General features: G+C 45.7%; 1 protein-coding gene across 3 annotated transcripts in view; it reads left to right on the top strand.

Annotated features, from left to right (window-relative positions):
* Positions 1–20,771, top strand: part of slc5a9 (solute carrier family 5 member 9) — a 98,189-nt gene that overhangs the window by 23,528 nt on the left and 53,890 nt on the right. For all 3 annotated transcript variants that reach the window (XM_068037167.1, XM_068037166.1, XM_068037165.1), the window contains one exon: positions 6,601–6,706. In XM_068037167.1, coding sequence (XP_067893268.1) covers positions 6,601–6,706 — 106 coding nt within the window. The remainder of the gene's footprint in view (positions 1–6,600; positions 6,707–20,771) is intronic.

Genomic DNA, 20,771 nt, shown 5'->3' with positions numbered 1-20,771 from the left:
AGAGGATGCAACTGAGGAGAGCTCTTGCAGCTCAGTGGCTGATGCCGCAACACCAGCAGCAGGCAGCACAAGAGAGAGAGGTTGCTCAGAATGATGCCATCCAGGGAAGGCATTATAGAGATGGGCGCTTGCACATCAGCGCATCCTCAGGTCAAGGACAAACTACCTACAGATGTCTGAGAGACAATGCCAAAGATGCCTGAGGATGCCACGTGAGTTGGTTACTGAAATTTGTGCGATCATTCACCATGACCTGCAACTGTAAGGTTTTGGGGGCAATCCATGCCAGTTGCCCTCAAGGTGACTGCTGCACTCAATTTCTTTGCTAGTGGTGCCTTCCAGGGCTGAAAGGGCAGCATATATGTCATCTCACAAGCTGCTACACATAAATGCATCAAAGAGGCGACCAATGCACTGTTCCGTCGTGCCAATGATTTCATCTATTTCCCAGTAGAAGAGGGCAGCCAGGCAGTAAGGGCTGTGGCCTTCGCCACCATTACTTGTTTTCCTAGAGTACAAGGGGCTATTGACTGCATTCATGTTGCCATTAGAGCTCCCTGGGACCAGCTTGCTACATTTTGTGAATCACAAAGGCATCCACTCTTTGAAAATTCATCTAGTTTGTGACCACAGGCAAAAAATCATGAAAATCTGTGCATGTTTCTCAGGGAGCTGTCACGTCTCATGCTTTTTGTGAAACTCACAGCTACCAGGAGTTTTGGAAGCACCAGCCCAAGTTGACGGCTAGATCCTGGGTGGCAAGTGTTACCCCCTTTGGACATGGTTCATGACACCAGTGTGGCATCCCCAAAGTACAGCTGAAGAAAGGTACAATACTGCTCATGCATCCACCAGAGCCATCATCGAACACACCATTAGCTTTCTGAAAATGTGCTTCTGCTACCTTGACCGGTCTAGAGGGACTCTTCAATACACACCACAGAGTGTCTCACGAATAATCATTGCCTGCTGTGCACTGCACAATCTGGCAATGCAACACGGACATATTTTGCATGCGGAGGAGCAGGAGGAGCAGCAGTCCTCCTCAGTTGAGGATGAATATGGAGAGCCTGAGGAGGAGGCTAATAATGTGATGGAGAATTTTATGGATGTTAGGGCCATGGAGAGATGTGCCAGGGACATTAGAGAGAACCTTATCTTTGGATGTTCCAGCCAGGAGTGATGCACTTACCTAATTGAAACACAAATGTTAGATAAATCAACTTCGCGGAGTGTTCAAATATCCCCATGACCTGAATCATTGCAGGAACATCAACAATTGCACCTGCAGTGGAGATGAGCTTAATGCTCTGTCCTCTCTGAACTTCATTGAAACCTACCTGTGTCTCCATGGTAATAGTGTCTCACATCCAGACACTACCCTGGAACATAAGCTGCTACACCATCACAGCACTTTGATTAGACTGGCACGGTTGCAATGGAGCTGCAGCAGTTACTATGCAAGGCCTGTAAGAGAGGGCCTACAAAACCTACATTGGAAAACATGTCGCTACGGAATGCTGTGAAAAATATTCATGAAATAAGCAGCTGACATTGAAGACTGAAACCACAAACGTTAACAGCAACAACAGAATGATCATTCTCTAAAATAAGGCATAAGATAACAATAAGCATTATTCTTTTCTGATTGCAAATTTTAAATTATAAATGAGAATGTATAAAAAAGTAAATCAAGTAAATGTATTTCACAATATTATAATTTGAATACACACTATTATGACACCCCATGCCACCTTCGTGTTCATAATACCTTAATTTTCCTTTTCCTTCCGCTACATCTAGGTGCTACTACGACATTAGCAGCTGATGTGGGGACAGTCTGCTCATTGCACTGCCCCATTGCCCTTGATGAATGTGGCGGGTATCCTCTAGAAGTGTGGAGTATTCAGGGCATTCCCTGTGTACTCACCTGCTGAAGATAAGGGGGTTAATGTCGTTGTGGGGGAGGGGTGGGGGGGATGAAACGCTGCTTACCCTGGGACTGCCGTGAAAGGAAGCCCTGGGACAGCTGGCATATGCTCCTGGGTACATGATGGCACCTGCCTGTCTCGATAAGGGGACGGGGCACCTAGAGGGGAATTCCAGGTTTCTCGTCCCCCTCTCCCTTAGCCACTGCTGCATATAGCCCATGGCCACAGCGACAGAATGCAGGTCAGAGTACAGATGGGTCGAGTGCTCAACCAGACTCGCCATGGAGCTCGCCAAACTCTCACTATGGAAGTCATGTGCTCATATGCCTTGGACATGTGTTACGAAAGTACTTCCGTTTTTTGTTAAATTTTGAGAACTTTTGTGTTTTAAAACTGAAAAAAGGATTCCATAGATGCTGGACATTGTGTTTATTTTTTAAAAAGAGGTCATGGTAAAGTCTTTTGAACTTGGTTTGTAAACATGTACTGGAAGTCACTTGTCTTCAGATAAATACCCAGCAGGGTTTTTTGACTTGGAGCAGATGTGGACAGAGAAGTGACAGGTCAAGATTTATAGAGGTCAGAAGGCTTGACTCTTGAGATTGTTTTTGGTTTTACTTTGGACAATCTGTTGGAGTTTTAAAAATCAACCTGAAGGACAAAACCCCAGCTTAACCTGTTCCATCTCTTTGAAAAGCCTGCCAGTTTTTCCATCTCTTTGAGAAGCTCTTAGAAGCGACTGTTAGAAACCGAGAAATTGATACATTCCTCCTGAAAGGTCTGCCTGAAACCCTGGTTGCCACATTTCTCCTGAGACGCTGGAAAAATCTGCCGGATAAATCCTCGGTGCCGCCTGAACAAATTGCTCCAGATAAAGACCCCAGTGATAGTCGTCTACACGTATTTGGTGCGCCAAACCAAAAAAAAGGACATCTGACATCTTTCCATATCTTCTCTTTTTTCTCCATGAATTAGCAAGTATTTGGCAAAAGTATTCTTTTTCTTTCTTTTTGTAATAGAACTCTTAAGAGAAAATCTCTATTTTCCAGTGAACAAGTATGTGTGTGTGTGTGTGTGTGTTTGTTTTTGTGTGTTTGTTTTTGTGTGTTTATGTCTGTGTGTGTTTGTTTTTGTGTGTTTATGTGTGTGTGTGTCTGTGTGTGTTTGTTTTTGTGTGTGTGGGTGTATGTGTGTGGGTGTGTTTGTTTTTGTGTGTGTGTGTTTGTGTGTGTGTGTGTTAAGGGCTAAGGTAAAAGGGAAATTTCATATTTCAATTTTTGTGTTAATGCTTTGCTTCGTAACTGGTTATGTCTTGTTTTATAATAAACTGATAATTTTGTTACTTATTAAAGAAAACTCATTGGCGTATTTCATTCGGGGATAAAAAGTAGAGTCTATGATTGACCATATCAGTAACTGGGTAAACATTTAAATATATGTTGTGACCTGTGGAGAAGTGGAACTAGAAAAAACAGTGCACTCCTCCCACCTCGCTGGTAAGACATGGCAGATCATCATGGCTTGCATGGACTTCTCCATTGCACACGCAAAGCCACATGTGACCTCAGGCACATCTGACATTTTCCCCATGATTTCACTGCACTTCCAGCAGTCTTCTTATAGCCTCAAATAGAGGATTATCATCAGCGTGGGGCTGAGCAGGGGCCTGATCCCCCGGAGTTCTCCGATTGTCAGGGGATCCAGCTGACACATGCTCCCACAGCTGCTGGGACTTGTCTGTGTCATGCCCACCAGATTGTGAACCTGATTCTAATCTCAAACCCCTTGCAGACTGTGTGGATGTGATCTGCGCTGACGGAGATAGAAGAGGTAGGTGACGGTGCACCATCTGGGGCATTGGCGGCATCTTCCCCAGAGGTGGTGTCTTGTGCCTCACGGCATTCTGATGATCGAGTGTGGGCACCCACAATGGCAAAACTGCAGAGGCACATTAAGCATCATCAGATCATAAGGTCAACACCTTTTCTCACATTCCTCCTGTGTTCACATATGGCTGCAACAGTACATTTAACACTTCATCCTTACACCTTGATGATCGTGCCTCGCCATCGGCAATCGCTCGACCTCCCGCCTCTCCAGCCAACTCTGCTGCCTCCTCCTCTGCTGGGGTCAGGATTCTTAAGTCAGGCACTCCTCTACCCATTTTGGTCCACTCCCTTTTGTTATGGGACTGTTAATCTTGCAGAAGGTATTGATTTAATGAAATGTCAAATGATGCCACACATTCATTGTCCACATGCATTGACATCACTCACTCTGGACTGTTATTCACATGCTGCATCCAAGCGCAAGCATATGCCACACTTACGCACAATCATTCGGTATTTGGCATCAAGGCTGATCACGTGTTCTAACGCATGCCGTGACTGCCCACTGTCATAAAAACCTCTCACAGAGCCAAGGAGCAAAACATTTGTACAGCTTCGGCAACATCACTTACCCTTGCAGATCTGAGCAAGTCATTGACACGTTTCTGACACTGTACCCAGGTTCTGCAGGTGACCCCACGGTTTGAGACCTCCTCCCCCACCTCCATCCAGGCCATCTTGGTCAGGCGGGAGGGTCTTCCGAGTCCATCCCTTGGAGGAGAGCCTGCAGGGAGGCATCACTGAACCGTGGGATGGCTCGCTGCCTGCTGGCTGCTATAATGGTGTTAGTGTGGGTGGTGATGGTGAGAGGAGTCAAATATAAAAGGTGCTGCGGTGGGAGAGATTGTAAGGGATGAAGGAGGGAAAAAAATAAAGCAATACGAATCAAGATTTTCTGAGGAAGATTAAAGACCGGGCAGGTTGCTGAATCTCCAGGCTTGTACTGTGAAAGGATTTACAGCCGTGACTTTGCAGAATGACGGCGGGTTCCAACAATGAAAACCTGTCTACGCCACATGATCGCATGTGTCTCCCGTGCCCAACGCCGGCAGTTACATTTAAATAGGTAATCATGTGAGAACTGGTAAAAAGGGCAGAAGTGGAAGTCCCGCCAACTTATGGTCCTGCCGTCGGAGACACCACGGGCCGCATAAAATACCAGCCCACCAGCACAGTTTCCCAACAGAGGGTCCCTACCCAAAGTAATGTATTTCCTCCACCCAACCTCAGAAACGTCATTTGTTTAATCCATTCCTCCTCCTGATCTAGTTTTTATGACTTTCATTTTCTTATCTTTGATGATTCTTGCACCTTTTGCTTCTTTTTACTTACCTTTCTGGTTCTCTTCTTTTTATCCATGCTTCTGCTATATGAGTTAAAACCCGCAGTGCTAGTTGCTTGGTCCCAGCTCTGTTTACACTGAGACACAGATGACTGATAGCATTGCAAGCAACTCATGTATAAACAGTTCAAATTATTGGAGTGTGCATTAAGCTGAGGAAAAGTTCTGTTTTGCACATTGCAACCAAGTAGACATCTGCCAGGTTCTTTTATATTTTCACCAGCTGCCAGGGTCAGTTTGCCCTTCTACATGTCTCTTGATGTGATTGATTTTTGTGAAACCTGAAGCAGTGTTATTAGTTACAGTGGAAGAGTGCTGTATGTCATTTGTTCATGAGCACGACTCACATTCACGGAACAAAATGGCAAATCCATAAATCTTGTAAATGGGCATTATAAAGCAGAGAGCACTAAACTAGAACACCCAGCAAGAAATAAAAGTCACTTCAAACTTCACCATTTCTTCTTCTCTAATGGAACTATATGCTTTATTTAGATTTTCCTATATATAAATCATCCCCACCATTTTTTTTCAGGTATCTTTACCCACTGTAGGGGCATGGGCATCTAGTCCCAAGTTTCTACATTTGACAATTTGAAACCAGCAGTTAGAAGGTGTTCTAGACTGGTTTAGGTAACTAATGATCAGCTGCTGATTCTCCCAGTCGCTTTCTCCAGAAGAAGTCTGCAATTGACAAAGCTCACTTTCCCACCAATAGGGAAAGTCATCCTGGATTAAGCTTTTGTATTTTCAAACAGATAGCAGGAGAGGCCTGGAAACAGTTGTTGTAGCTGGCAATGATAAACAGGGCAAATATGCTTTACAAACTTTTTTAAAAAATTGATCTTGGAGGGGATTGATTATCTTGAAAAGAAGCTCCATTGGGAGCTGCGGGGGTGCTGGGGGGAAAACTATCTTGGTCATTGGAGTATTCCTGGGGCTTGACACCATGATTTTCCTCGCCTCCATCAGGGCAGATATTGGGACTTGGCTTCAGGTTTGCATCCCAGTGACTGTAATCAACTGTAAATTATTTATCATAACTTTCAGTAATGGAATGACAATCATTAATCCTTCTATTTACATTGTTGTGCATCAAAAACCTGGAAAGCACTGAATGCAGCTGCTCCTGCAAAACAGGTACAAATAGAATAAACCATCCCACATAAAGTGCACACTGTAAACAATAACACATGATTTGCGAGGATTAGTGAACAACTACAAATTATTTAAAATGTTTATGATGTCATCTAAAACACTTAACTAGATTTTCTCCTGCAATCACTCTGTATTCAGTACCTCAGTACTGATGGAAAATTATCACTTTTTTTTAAAGTGGCTTCTTAACACATTTCAAAGCTTTTGTTGCTCTGTATTTATCTTTAATGTAGGTTTACAGATTGTCATTTCAAAGTAACAGTTGTGTTCCTGTTTTCAGACTGACATTTTCTCTGGAGCACTTTTCATCCAGGTCTCGTTGGGTTGGAACCTCTACATTTCTACAGTAATCCTGCTGGTGGTGACTGCCATTTACACAATAGCTGGTAATTATTTATAAAAGAAAAATGTTGCTGTCTGTTTGAAAATTCATTCATGTGTCACTTTTAGTAACTATTTCTAGTGCTCGTGTGCTATGAATTGTTCCAAAGCCAAGGAAGCATGCAGGTGATCTTCTCCCCCATCTTATACTAATATTGCTCTGTGACCACACGGATAGTTTATGAGGAATTGTTTCATATCTGTTGTGCTGGTTCCCTGTGTGCCCAGGGTAATATCAGGAACTCACCATGCGGAAAAGCACTGTTTTCAGATGGGCAGAGTGATTACAATAACAACTTGCATTTATACAGAAACATAAGCATCAAAAGTCCCAAGGTGCTTTACAGGAGCATAATCAGACAAAAATAAACATTAAGCCAAAGGGCAGGTGACCAAAAGCTTGGCCAAAGATGTAGGTTTTAAGGAGTGTCTTAAAAGAGGAGAGAAGAGTGCAGAAGTTTAGGGAGGGAATTATAGAACTTAGGGCCTAGACAGCGGAAGGCACAGCACCAATTGTGGGAGATACACAAGAGGCCAGAGATGGAGGACTCTGTACTAGCTTCTGCACCAGCACTTTAAGGCCTGAGTGATATGTATGCAGTCTGATACCATTGATTTGCTCATCCACAGTAACAGCAATAACATTATCCCCGAAAAAATAAAATCATTAAAACTGAGAAGTATATTGAGAAACAACAAAAATGAGTGTTGCAGGCAGTTATTGCCTGTGAAATCAAACCACTGATTCAGATAACAGATGGCTGCCTGAAGAACGGTTAACAAATCCTTCTTTAGCTTGTAACAGTCAATAGTTGCAAGAGCTATTCCAAGTGTCACTTTGTTAAACTAGAATTCATGTCAAATTTTTATTTACTTTTCTTTAAAGAAGATAATCGTGGAGGATTGGTAGTTTATTTCATTTCTTATAATGTGTTCCTAGAGAAATAGCATCTATTGGAGATAATAGAGATAGAAGTGCAGCAGCATGGCTTCTGTTCTCTCTCCATTGTAATGGTCTTTAAATTGCTACTATATACTTGTCGTGCTTGTTCTTCATTAACTGACAGAAAGCACACGCGTGGGTTGGGATTTTATGAATCCCGTGGTGTTCCTGATGGTGGGACTGGAAGTTGGTGTAACTTCTGCCAGTTTTCTCATATTACAATTTTATATGTTGAGCAATGCTGCGGCAATGGGCATGGGAGACAGATGCGATTAAATGGCGGGGCGGCCTTTCATTGGTGGAACCTGCCATCACCGGCTCAAGCACCATGATCACCACGGCTATAAAGCATTCTTTGTTTCCAGCCTCAAGGACCAGCAGCCTTCATGTTATGTAATTGTATTTAGAGATACCAGAATTAAATCTTTTACTTATTTGTAACTGCACTTTCCTTCCTTAATTTAACAAACCCAGCACCAAGTCCCCATCATTTTTGTTTTTCACTACAGCAAGAGCAAAGCAAATGTCAGCCAGCTGCCAGCGTCCCGCCCCACGGTTCAGTGATGCCTCCCTGCAGGTTCTCCTCCAGGCCGTCAGGGAAAGGCAGGAGGTCCTGTTCCCTGCAGATGGAGTCAGAAGACCCTCCTGCCTGACCAAGGGCAGCCTGGATGCAGGTAGCAGGTGAGGTCCCGAACCAGGGGTGACGCACAGAACCTGAGTGCAGTGCCGCAAGCGTATCAATGATTTGCTCAGATCGGTGAGGGTAAGTGGTCTTGGCAAAGCTGCTCCATTGTTTTTCTCCCTGGTTCCATCTCTTTAAGACAGAGGGCAAACAAGTGGAATGCGCGAGGAGCCTTGGTGCCATACACTTACTGATTGGCATTATTGATGTGCTTGGATGTGTCGTGCGAAAGCCAGTCCAGAATGAGTGACATTGATGCATGTATACAATTGCTGTGATTCATCTTTTGACATGTCATTAAATCTACACTGTCTCCTGCAAGATATATGCACCCACAACCAACGTGAGTGGGCAAAGGCAGGTGGAGGAGTTCCAGACATCAGGGTGCTGACATCAGCTGAGGAGGAGGTGGCAGAAATAGCGAGAGAGGAAGGAGGCAGGGCAATCGCAGATGGCAAGGCAGGATCCACAAGGCGTAAGGATAAATAGTCGTCTTTTGTCTTGCAGTCATATGTTCAGACCAAAGGAAAGTGTATGAACTCATGTTTGGCTGATGCTTAATGTGCCTCTGTTTGTGTCTCCACTGCAGGTGCCCGCACTCAAGTCGCTGCACGGCCCAAGACTCCTCCTCTGGGGAGGAAGATGAAGCCAATGCCCTAGAGAGTGCACTGTCATCTGCCTCTTCTTCCACCTCCGCCAACGCAGATACATTCACATGGTCCACAGGGTCTTTAAGATTAGAATCTCGATCACAATCTGGTGTGAATACAGACATGTCCCAGCAGCTGAGGGAACGCTTGCCAGTCAGGTCCCCTGACAATCAGAGGACTGCTGGGGACCAAGTCCCTGCTCAGCCCCATGCTCATGATGATCCTCTGTTTGTTTCTACGAGAGGTCTGCTGGATGTGCAGCAAAGCCATGTGGAAAATATGTCAGAAATGCCTGAGGTCATGCATGGCTTTGCATGTGGCATGTAGGAGTCGAAGGAAACCATGACGTCTGCCATCTCCTAGGCATTTGAGCGTAATGCTTCCTCAGTCAAAAGTTTGGAAAGCTCTGTGATGAGTCTGGTTGAGCACTCGAGCCATATCTGCTCTGACGGGCACGCCATCGCGGTAGCCATGGGCTCCATGCAGCAGAGTCTAAACAAGAGGGGTACAAGGAACCTGGACCTCCCTCCAAGTGCTCCTTCCCCTCAGGCAGGTGTCATCGTGCACAGATGGAGGAGGAGTGCGTGCCAGCTTCCCGGGACCTTCCACTCAGGACAACCCCAGGGTAAGCGGTGTCTCATCCTCTCCCCTGACATTGACCCCCTTAGCTCCCGCAGACAAGCATACGGGGTTACTCAATCACCATTGCTGCAGACTCCCAGTAGGATGGAGCCATCAAGGACCCGTTTCTTCAGAGGACACCCACCACTGTCATCCACAGCACCGGGGCAGTGCACTGAACAAACTGCCTCCACCTCAGCTTCTAATGTCGGGTAGCACCTAGATGTAGTGGTAGTAAATGGAAAATGAAACAGTTTGAGGACGAAGGTGGCATGGGTGCTGTAAATATTGTGCACATATTTCAGAAGTTTAAATACATCTTCATTTACTTTCATATTTGATGCACTCTTGTAAATTATTTGCTTTGCTTCAGATGAAAAGGAAAATGTTCATTGAAAGCCTATGGCAGGAACGTATTGATGCTTGCAAAGCATTTCAGAAAGTGTCCAGTGTCCATTTATCATTGCTATTTTTGCCTTCAGTCTTCAATGATGGCTGTTTGTCGTTTGAAGATTCTTCACTTTTTTCACTGCCACCATGCCTTACATTTGTGGTTCTGCGCTCACATCTTTACTTTCCTTGCATTGGTGTGTTTTCGGTTCCATCGTAGCCCTGAGAACATTTGATCAGCCAGTCACAGCAAAGTGCAGCAATGTTGTAACTTCCTATGTGTACAGGTTAATGCCTTGATGCAGGACAATTTTTCCAATGGATACGCAGGACTCTTTTAATGAATTTGATAGCATACATGCCGTCAGGCACATCTCTGCTGCAGGTTCATTTGCTGCTGTCAGAAGAGGCCTTTTTGATTACAGCATTGAATATGACCTCAGGCGTATGTAAACATATTTGGAGAATTTTTTTTTCCTTCTACCAACGTTCATTTATGAAGTGGCTTATTTTTGGGTGAAACGTGCAAATGAGGTTCTCCCTGATGTCCCTTGCTTGACTTTCCATGGCCCTCATACCTATAATGGCATAGTTGGCATTGTTGTCCTCCTCACCCTCTTCATAGTACTACAACCAGGTGAGAAAGGTGTCTTGGGTTCTTTCTCAGCATTCACCTGGTCTTATTGTAACAGGGTTTAATTTTAAACACACCGTGTTTTGAGCTCCCCCTTGGTGAATCCTTGTTCACTGCTTTCCAATTATAATGCAAAGAAATGAGCACACCAGGTTTTCTCAGGTTTAAAGAAGAAAAGTGAAATTTATTAAAACTTAAACTCTAATTTGGTTAACGCCTACAGATACACGCTGCACTCCATGCTAGCATGCATACGCGATACGCACATGCAAATAGAGACAGAAAAGAGCAGAAGAAAAATAGGTTTGAGGCAATCTCTGAAGAGGGGTTTTAGTTACTTGGAGCTCACTGTAGTCCTTGCTTGTAGGTAGATCTTGCTTTTCACTGGGACCCAGTAGTTCTTCTTAAACCTTGTCCACTATCGGAGACTTTTCTCTCTCAGAGTTCATATGCCTTCAATGGATTCCGAAGCTGGTGAGAACAAGATGAGAGCAGACAGGAGAGAGGTCATTTCCAGTCCAGGAGCAAACAGCTTTCTCAGTTTTAAAACCCTGTGGCAAGTTCAAATTCAAAAAACCCCAGCAGCCAGTTAGTCATGTGACTAAACTGGTCTGACTACGTCTGTTTGTGTATTTGGCCATCTTAGCAGTTAACCTGGAATGCTAACTTCCACAGCTTCAGTGCCTGGTAATCAAAAGTCATTTGGAGCAGGGAGTGGCCCCTTTGTCCTTTCCAAGTACTGTCTGTTACTATGCAAATGTCTTTCCAGTCAAGGGCCTTTTTAAAAAAAAACAAGTTCTTTCTTTACTCAAGTAACTGTTTAAAAATCAATGTTCATGTGGCGAAACTAATGTGCCTCATTCTTGGCAGGTGGGGGCCTATATGACACCTCCATACCCAGAGGAATGAAATGCAATTTGAAACAATAAAGTACATTTTATTAAAAGGTTTGAGAGAAATATAAGATACAGAAAGAAAAATCATGCATTTCTGACATTCATTTCCATTTATTCATCAATCATAAAGCCTATTAGAATTGTCTTTTCTGGGTGTCAGTGCTGCTTTAATTTCCCATTTTATGGCATTCCAGTAGCCATGTGTTTTTTTGGGGAAACTTTTCTTCAGTTTGCTCATTGCCATGACTGCCTAGGGCTTTTTTCCTGTTGAGGTAATGTTTTTTTCCAAGAGAGTTAGTAGTGGGCGGATCTATCCTGAACTCTCTTTCAGTGCTTTTCTGAGTCATGCAAAGACTTTTGACTTCAGGGATGGGTGTTCCCTTTTTCTCTGACTGTGGGGGAGGATTCTTTGTTAATCTCCCCTTTGTTCTCTGGGACACTCCTACCTGCAGGTATGTGTGCAGACTTGACTGCACGCTCCTGTGGCACTTTGACTAGGTGAGGCATCACCCTCACGGTTTATGTGCCTCCTAGAGGTCTCTCTTTGTCTCTGTAGGTTCCTGTAAATGCTGTTAGCAACTCTGGTGGGGTGCTTCTAGTGTCTGCATTTACAAAAGAGGATGTAGGGTCAAATATTTTGGGGCTTGCTGACCAGTCAGTAGGGTTTTCATCCAGGATTACTCCTGGACTTCCTTTAACCTGCCCTCTTGGTCACTTTTTCCCCTTTCTCTTTCTAAACTTTTGCCAGCGTGTGCCTGTCTGTCACCTTTTGTTCTCGGTGGGGGTCCCTTACAGTTCACCAGCCCTCTGCTGGAGGGTCCTCCTAACACCAGTACAGGACTTAGGGCGCAGGTTTCACTGTAGGCTGGGCTTTCCCCTCAACCTGGGCACATGTGGCAACTCCTGCAGTACTCCACCACATCTTTGTGAAATTTTGGCCAGTCAAACTGCTGTCTTATGCGGGCTTTGGTCTTTCGTATACCAGCATGTCCAGCCACAGGCAGAGCAAATATAGACCTGTTAAGGCACAATCAAATAATGCAGGGCTGGATTGCATCTATTTTAATGCAAGGAGTCTTACAAGTAAGGCAGATGAATTGAGGGTTTTGATTAACACATGGGAGTACTATATTATTGCTGTCACAGAGACATGGTTGAATGTACGGCAGGACTGAAAGCTAAATATTCCAGGGTATAGAATCTTCAGGTGTGACAGATGGGGGTGTAAAAGAGGATGGAGCATTGCACTATTGATCAAAGAGTCAATTACTGTAGTAAGGAGGGATGATATTTTAGAAGGTTCCTCAAATGAGGCCATATGGGTAGAATTTAAAAACAAAAAGTGGGCAATCATTTGGCTGGGTGTCTACTACAGGCCTCCAAACAGTCAGGGAGAGATAGAGGAGCAGATGTGCAGGCAAATCCCAGCGAGGTGTAAAAATAGTAGGGTAATAATAGTAGGGGATTTCTACTTCACCAATATTAACTGGGATAGACTTAGTGCAAAAGGCTTAAAGGGGGTGGAATTCTTAAAGTGAATGCAGGAGAGCTTTTTGAGCCAGCACATAGAAAGTCCTACAAGAGAAGGGGTGGTACTGGACCTAACCTTAGGGAATGAAGCCGGACAAGTGGTGGAAGTGTCAGTGGGGGAGCATTTCGGGGATAGTGACCATAACTCTGTAAGATTTAAGGTAGTATTCGAAAAGGACAAAGCTGGATCGGAAATAAAGGTACTGAATTGGGGAAGGCCGATTTCAATATGATAAAACAGGATCTGGCCAAAGTGGACTGGGAGCAGCTACTTATAGGAACGTGTACATCAGACCAGTGGGAGTCATTCATAAAGGAAATAGTGAGAGTTCAGGGCCAACATGTTCCCATAAAGGTGAGGGGTAGGACCAAAACGTCCAGGGAACCCTGAATGTCAAGGGATATAGAGGATTGGATAAGGAAAAAAAGGAGGCTTATGGCAGATTCAGAGAACTGAAAACAACGGAGGCCCTAGAGGAGTGTAGAAAGTGTAGGGGGGTACTTAAAAAGTAATTAGGAGAGCGAAGAGGGGACATGAAAAAATACTGGCGCGCAAGATAAAGGAAAATCCCAAGGTGTTTTATAAGTATATTAAGGGCAAGAGGATAATCAGGGAAAGAGTAGCACCCATAAAGGACCAAAGTGGTAATCTATGTGTGGAGCCAGAAGATGTAGGTGAGGTGTTAAATGATTACTTTTCATCTGTGTTCACTATGGAGAAGGACAATGCAGGTGCAGAGATCAGGGAAGGGGATTGTGATATACTTGAACAAATTAGCATTGAAAGGGAGGAGATATTAACGGTTTTAGTGGGTTAAAAGTGGATAAATCCGCAGGCCCAGATGAGATGTATCCCAGGCAGCTATGTTTTTTAAAAATTCATTCATGGGAAGTGGGCATCACTGGCCAGGCCAGCATTTATTGCCCATCCCTAATTGTCCTTGAGAAGGTGATGGTGAGCTGCCTTCTTGAACCGCTGCAGTCCATTTGGGGTAGGTATACCCACAGTGCTGTTAGGAAGGGAGTTCCAGGATTTTGACCCAGCGACAGTGAAGGAACGGCGATATAATTCCAAATCAGGATGGTGTGTGACTTGGAGGGGAACTTGCAGGTGGTGGTGTTCCCATGTATTTGCTGCCCTTGCCCTTCTTGTTGGTTGAGGACGTGGGTTTGGAAGGTGCTGTCGAAGGAGCCTTGGTGCATTTCTGCAGTGCATCTTGTAGATGGTACATACTGCTGCCACTGTGCATCGGTGGTGGAGGAGGTGAATGTTTGTAGATGGGATGCCAATCAAGCGGGCTGCTTTGTCCTGGATGGTGTTGAGCTTCTTGAGTGTTGTTGGAGCTGCACCCATCCAGGCAAGTGGAGAGAATTCCATCACACTCCTGACTTGTGCCTTGTAGATGGTGGACAGGCTTTGGGGAGTCAGGAGGTGAGTTACTCGCCTCAGGATTCCTAGCCTTTGACCTGCTCTTGTAGCCATGGTATTTATATGGCTACTCCAGTTCAGTTTCTGGTCAATGGTAGCCCCCAGGATGTTGATAGTGGGGGATTCAGCGATGGTAATGCCATTGAATGTCAAGGGGAGATGGTTAGATTCTCTCTTGTTGGAGATGGTCATTGCCTGGCACTCGTGTGGCGCGAATGATACTTGCCACTTCTCAGCCCAAGCCTGGATATTGTCCAGGTCTTTCTGCATTTCTACACGGATTGCTTCAGTATCTGAGGAGTCACGAATGGTGCTGAACATTGTGCAATCATCAGTGAACATCCCCACTTCTGACCTTATGATTGAAGGAAGGTCATTGATGAAGCAGCTGAAGATGGTTGGGCCTAGGACACTACCCTGAGGAACTCCTGCAGTGATGTCCTGGAGATCAGATGATTGATCCCCAACAACCACAACCATCTTCCTTTGCGCTAGGTATGACTCCAGCCAGCGGAGGATTTTCCCCCTGATTCCCATTGACCTCAGTTTTGCTAGGGCTCCTTGATGCCATACTCGGTCAAATGCTGCCTTGATGTCAAGGGCAGTCAGTCTCACCTCACCTCTTGAGTTCAGCTCTTTTGTCCATGTTTGAACCAAGGCTGTAATGAGGTCAGGAGCTGAGTGGCCCTGGCGGAACCCAAACTGAGCGTCACTGAGCAGGTTATTGCTAAGCAAGTGCCACTTGATGGCACTGTTGATGACACCTTCCATCACTTTACTGATGATTGAGAGTAGGCTGATGGGGCGGTAATTGGCCGGGTTGGACTTGTCCTGTTTTTTGTGTACAGGACATACTTGGGCAATTTTCCACATTGTAGGGTAGATGCCAGTGTTGTAGCTGTACTGGAACAGCTTGGTGAGGGGCACGGCAAGTTCTGGAGCACAGTTCTTCAGTACTATTGCCGGAATATTGTCAGGGCCCATAGCTTTTGCAGTATCCAGTGCCTTCAGTCGTTCCTTGATATCACGCGGAGTGTATCGAATTGGCTGAAGTCTGGCATCTGAGATGCTGGGGACTTCAGGAGGAGGCCGAGATGGATCATCAACTCGGCACTTCTGGCTGAAGATTGTTGCAAATGCTCCATCCTTATCTTTCACACTGATGTGCTGGGCTCCCCCATCATTGAGGATGGGGATATTTGTGGAGCCACCTCCTCCAGTTAGTTGATTAATTCTCCACCACCATTCACGGCTGGATGTGGAAGGACTGCAGAGCTTAGATCTGATCCGTTGGTTATGGGATCGCTTAGCTCTGTCTATCGCATGCTGCTTACGCAGTTTGACACTCAGATAGTCCTGTGTTGTAGCTTCACCAGGTTGACACCTCATTTTGAGGTATGCCTGGTGCTGCTCCTGGCATGCCCTCCTGCACTCTTCATTGAACCAGGGTTGGTCTCCTGGCTTGATGGTAACGGTAGAGTGGGGGATATGCCGGGCCATGAGATTACAGATTGTGGTTGAGTACAATTCTGCTGCTGCTGATGGCCCACAGCACCTCATGGATGCCCGGTTTTGCATTGCTAGATCTGTTCGAAATCTATCCCATTTAGCACAGTGATAGTGCCACACAACACGATGGACGGTATCCTCAATGTGAAGGCGGGACATCGTCTCCACATGGACTGTGCGGTGGTCACTCCTACCAATACAGTCATGGACAGAATCAGGCAGATTGGTGAGGACGACGTCAAGTATGTTTTTCCTTCGTGTTGGTTCCCCCACCACCTGCCGTAGACCCAGTCTAGCAGCTCTGTCCTTTAGGACTCAGCCAGCTAGGTCAGTATTGGTGCTACCGAGCCACTCTTGGTGATGGACATTGAAGTCCCCCACCCAGAGTACATTTTGCTCCATAGCCACCCTCAGTGCTTCCTCCAAGTGCTGTTCAACATGGTGGAGTACTGAGTCATCAACTGAGGGAGGGCGGTAGGTGGTAATCAGTAGGAGGTTACCTTGCCCATATTTGACCTGATGCCATGAGACTTCATGGGCTCCGGAGTCGATGTTGAGGACTCCCAGGCCAACTCCCTCCCTACTGTATACCACTGTGCCTCCACCTCTGGTGGGTCTGTCCTGCCGGTGGGACAAGACATACCCGGGGATGGTGATGGCAGTGTCTGGGACATTGTCTGTAAGGTATGATTCCGTGAGTATGACCATGTTAGGCTGTTGCTTGACTAGTCTGTGGGACAGCTCTCCAAATTTTGGCACAAGCCCCCAGATGTTAGTAAGGAGGACTTTGCAGGGTGGACAGGGCTGGGTTTGTCGTTGTCGTTTCCAGTGCCTAGGTCGATGCCGAGTGATCCATCCGGTTTCATTCCTTTTTATTGACTTTGTAGCGGTTAGGTACAACTGAGTGGCTTGCTCGGCCATTTCAGAGGGCATGTAAGAGTTAACCACATTGCTCTGGGTCTGGAGTCACATGTAAGGACAACAGATTTCCTTCCCTAAAGGACATTAGTGAACCAGATGGGTTTTTACAACAATCGACAATGGTTTCGTGGCCATCATTAGACTAGCTTTTAATTCCAGATTTATTAATTAAATTCAAATTCCACCATCTGCTGTGGTGGGATTCGAACCCATGTCCCCAGAGAAATACCCTGGGTCTCTGGGTTACTAGTCCAGTGATAATATCACTGCGCCACCGCCTACTCTGTGAGGCAAGGGAGGAGATTGCAGAGGCTCTGACACAAATTTTCAAATCCTCTCTGGCCACAGGAAAAGTGTCAGAGGACTGGAGGACAGCGAATGTGGTACCATTATTCAAGAAGGGTAGTCGGGATAAACCAGGTAATTACAGGCCAGTCCACCATCAGTGGTAGGGAAACCATTGGAAAAATTGGCATTGTCAGGGGGAGATCATGTCTAACCAATTTGATTGAATTTTTCCAGGAGGTGACTAGGTGTGTAGATGAGGGTAAAGCAGTTGATGTAGTCTACAAGGCTTTTGATAAGGTCCCGCATTAATAAGGTCAGCACTTACCTGAAGACAGGAGTGGCTGCGGCTGGCGGACCTGGGCAGAAGCTGATCCAGAGCGGGAACTGTAAAAACGAGCATGGGACTCGAGGCCCTCACTTACCTGAAGACAGCAGCGGTGGCGGCCGGCGGACCTGCACTCTCTCTCAGCGCGCGCTGAGACCTGAAAAAAAAACTGAGAGCGACATCGCAGGAAATCTGCAAGGTGATTGGTTGGGTGAGTAGCAGCTGTAAGTGCATTAAAATAGCTTAAAAAATAAGGGAAATGTTTTTTTTGTTGAAAAAAAACCCTCCAGTGATAAGGTGAGTACTACTAAAGTGTTTTTTTTTAATTCAGTGTAACTTATTAAGGGCTTTACATTGAAGTGGGTAGAACAAGGCCCCTCGTGTAATTAGTATTTTTTTAATTAAGGGAGTAACTAATTAATCTAAGGGTAAGTCATGGCAGGAGAGCTCAGCCCCATGATATGCTCCTCCTGCGCTTTGCGGGAAATCAGGGACGCTTCCAGTGTCCCTGATGACCATGTGTACAGGAAGTCTATCCATCTGCAGCTACTGGCTACCCGCAATACAGAGCTGGAACTGCGGGTGGATTCACTGTGGAGCATCCACGATATTCTCAGCACGTTTAACGAGGTGGTTACACCGCAGGTAATGGCGGCACAGGCAGAAGGGATGGGTGACCACCAAGCAGAGTAGTAGGCGCAAGCAGGTAGTGCAGGAGTCCCCTGTGGCCATCCCCCTCTCAAACAGATATATCGCTTTGGATACTGTTGGGGGGATGAACTCCCAGGGGAAAGCAGCAACAGCCAAGTTTGTGGCATCACGGAGGGCTCTGCTGCACAACAGGGGAGGAAAAAGGGTGGAAGAGCTATAGTGATAGGGGATTCTATCGTAAGGGGTGCAGATAGGCATTTCTGTGGCCGCAAATGAGACTCCTGGATGGTATGTTGCCTCCCTGGTGCTAGGGTCAAGGATGTCATGGAGTGGCTGCAGGACATTCTAAAGGAAGAGGGTGAGCAGTCTGAGGTCGTGATACACATTGGTACCAATGACACAGGTAGAAAGAGGGATGAGGTCCTGCAACAAGAATTTAGGGAGCTAGGTAGCAGATTAAAAAGCACGACCTCAAAGGTTGTAATCCCTGGATTACTCCCTGTGCCACGTGCTAGCGAGTATAGGAATAGGAGGATAGAGCAGATGGATGCGTGGCTAAGGAGATGGTGCAGGAGGGAGGGTTATAGGTTCCTACATCACTGGGTCTATTTCTGGCAAAGGTGGGACCTGTACAAGTTGGATGGGTTGCACCTGAACCGGAACGGGACCAACATCCTTGCTGGGAGGTTTGCCAGTGCTGTTGTGGGGGGGTTTAAATTAATTTGGCAGGGGGATGGGATACAGAATGGAGGTACAGTAGGGGGTGAGACACAGCCAAATATAGAAGAGAAACTGAGTCAGTCTGGAAGACAGAGCAAATATAGACCTGCTAAGGCACAAGTGAAAAATGCAAGGCTGGATTGCATATACTTCAAAGCAAGGAGTCTTACTAATAAGGCCGATGAATTGAGGGCATTGATTAGCACATCAGACTATGATATTATTGCTATCACAGAGACATGGCTGAAGGAGGGGCAGGAGGGCAACTCAGTATTCCAGGGTATAGCATCTTCAGGCGTGATAGGGGAGGGGATAAAAGAGGAGGTGGTATTGTACTGTTGATCAAGGAGTCAATTACTGCAGTAAGGAGGGATGATATCTTAGAAGGTTCCTCAAATGAGGCCATATGGGTAGAAGATGGGGCAGCACAGTGGCGCAGTGGTTAGCACCGCAGCCTCACAGCTCCAGCGACCCGGGTTCAATTCTGGGTACTGCCTGTGTGGAGTTTGCAAGTTCTCCCTGTGTCTGCGTGGGTTTTCTCCGGGTGCTCTGGTTTCCTCCCACAAGCCAAAAGACTTGCAGGTTGGTAGGTAAATTGGCCATTATAAATTGCCCCTAGTATAGGTAGGTGGTAGGGAAATATAGGAACAGGTGGGGATGTGGTAGGAATATGGGATTAGTGGAGGATTAGTATAAATGGGTGGTTGATGGTCGGCACAGATTCGGTGGGCCGAAGGGCCTGTTTCAGTGCTGTATCTCTAAACTAAACTAAACTAAACTTAAGAACAAAAGGCGTCAATCACTTGGCTGGGTATGTACTCCAGGCCTGCAAACAGTCAGGGAGAGATAGAGGAACAGATATGTCAGCAAATCTCAGAGAGGTGTAAAAATAGTAGGTTAATAATAGTAGGGAATTTCAACTTACCTAATATCAACTGGGATAGTCTTCGTGCAAAAGGTTTGAAGGGGGAGGAATTCTTAAAATGCATACAGGAGAACCTTTTTGAGCCAGTATATAGGAAGTCCTACAAGAGAAGGGGCAGTACTGGACCTAATCCTAGGAAGCTGGACAAGTGGTAGAAGTATCATTGGGGGAGCATTTCTGGGATAGTGACCAGGGAAAGAATAGGGCCCATTAGGGACCAAAGTGGCAATCTGTGTGTAGAGCCGGAGGACATAGGTGAAGTTTTAAATGATTACTTTTCATCTATTTTCACTGTGGTGAACGACGATGTAGGTGTAGAGATCAGGGAGGGGGATTGTGATATACTTGAACATATTAACATTGAAAGGGAGGAAGTATTGGATGTTTTAGTGGGCTTAAAAGTGGATAAATCCCCAAGCCGAGATGAGATGTATCGCAGGCTGTTATGTGAGGCAAGGGAGATGATAGCAGGGGCTCTGACACAAATTTTCAGATCATCTCTGGCCACGGGATAGGTGCCAGAGGACTGGAGGACAGCGAATGTGGTACCATTATTCAAGAAGGCTAGCAGGGATAGACCAGGTAATTACAGGCCGGTGAGTCTAACATCAGTGGTTGGGAAACTATTGGAAAAATTCTGAGGGACAGGATTAATCTCCACTTGGAGAGACAGGGAATAATCGGGGATAGTCAGCATGGCTTTGTCAGGGGGAGATCGTGTCTAACTAACTTGGTTGAATTTTTCGAGGAGGTGACGAGATGTGTAGATGAGGGTAAAGCAGTTGATGTAGTCTACATGGAATTCAGTAAGGCTTTTGATAAGGTCCCGCATGGGAGATTGATTAAGAAGGTAAGAGCCCATGGGATCCAGGGCAATTTGGCAAATTGGATCCAAAATTGGCTTGGCGGCAGGAAACAGAGGGTAATGGTCGAGGGTTGTTTTTGCGAGTGGAAGC

This window comes from Heterodontus francisci, chromosome 8 (genome assembly GCF_036365525.1).
Source record: "Heterodontus francisci isolate sHetFra1 chromosome 8, sHetFra1.hap1, whole genome shotgun sequence".
NCBI classification, from domain to species: domain Eukaryota; kingdom Metazoa; phylum Chordata; class Chondrichthyes; order Heterodontiformes; family Heterodontidae; genus Heterodontus; species Heterodontus francisci.
Note: the sequence above shows the minus strand (reverse complement) of the source record. Positions and strands in the feature narration are given on the sequence as shown.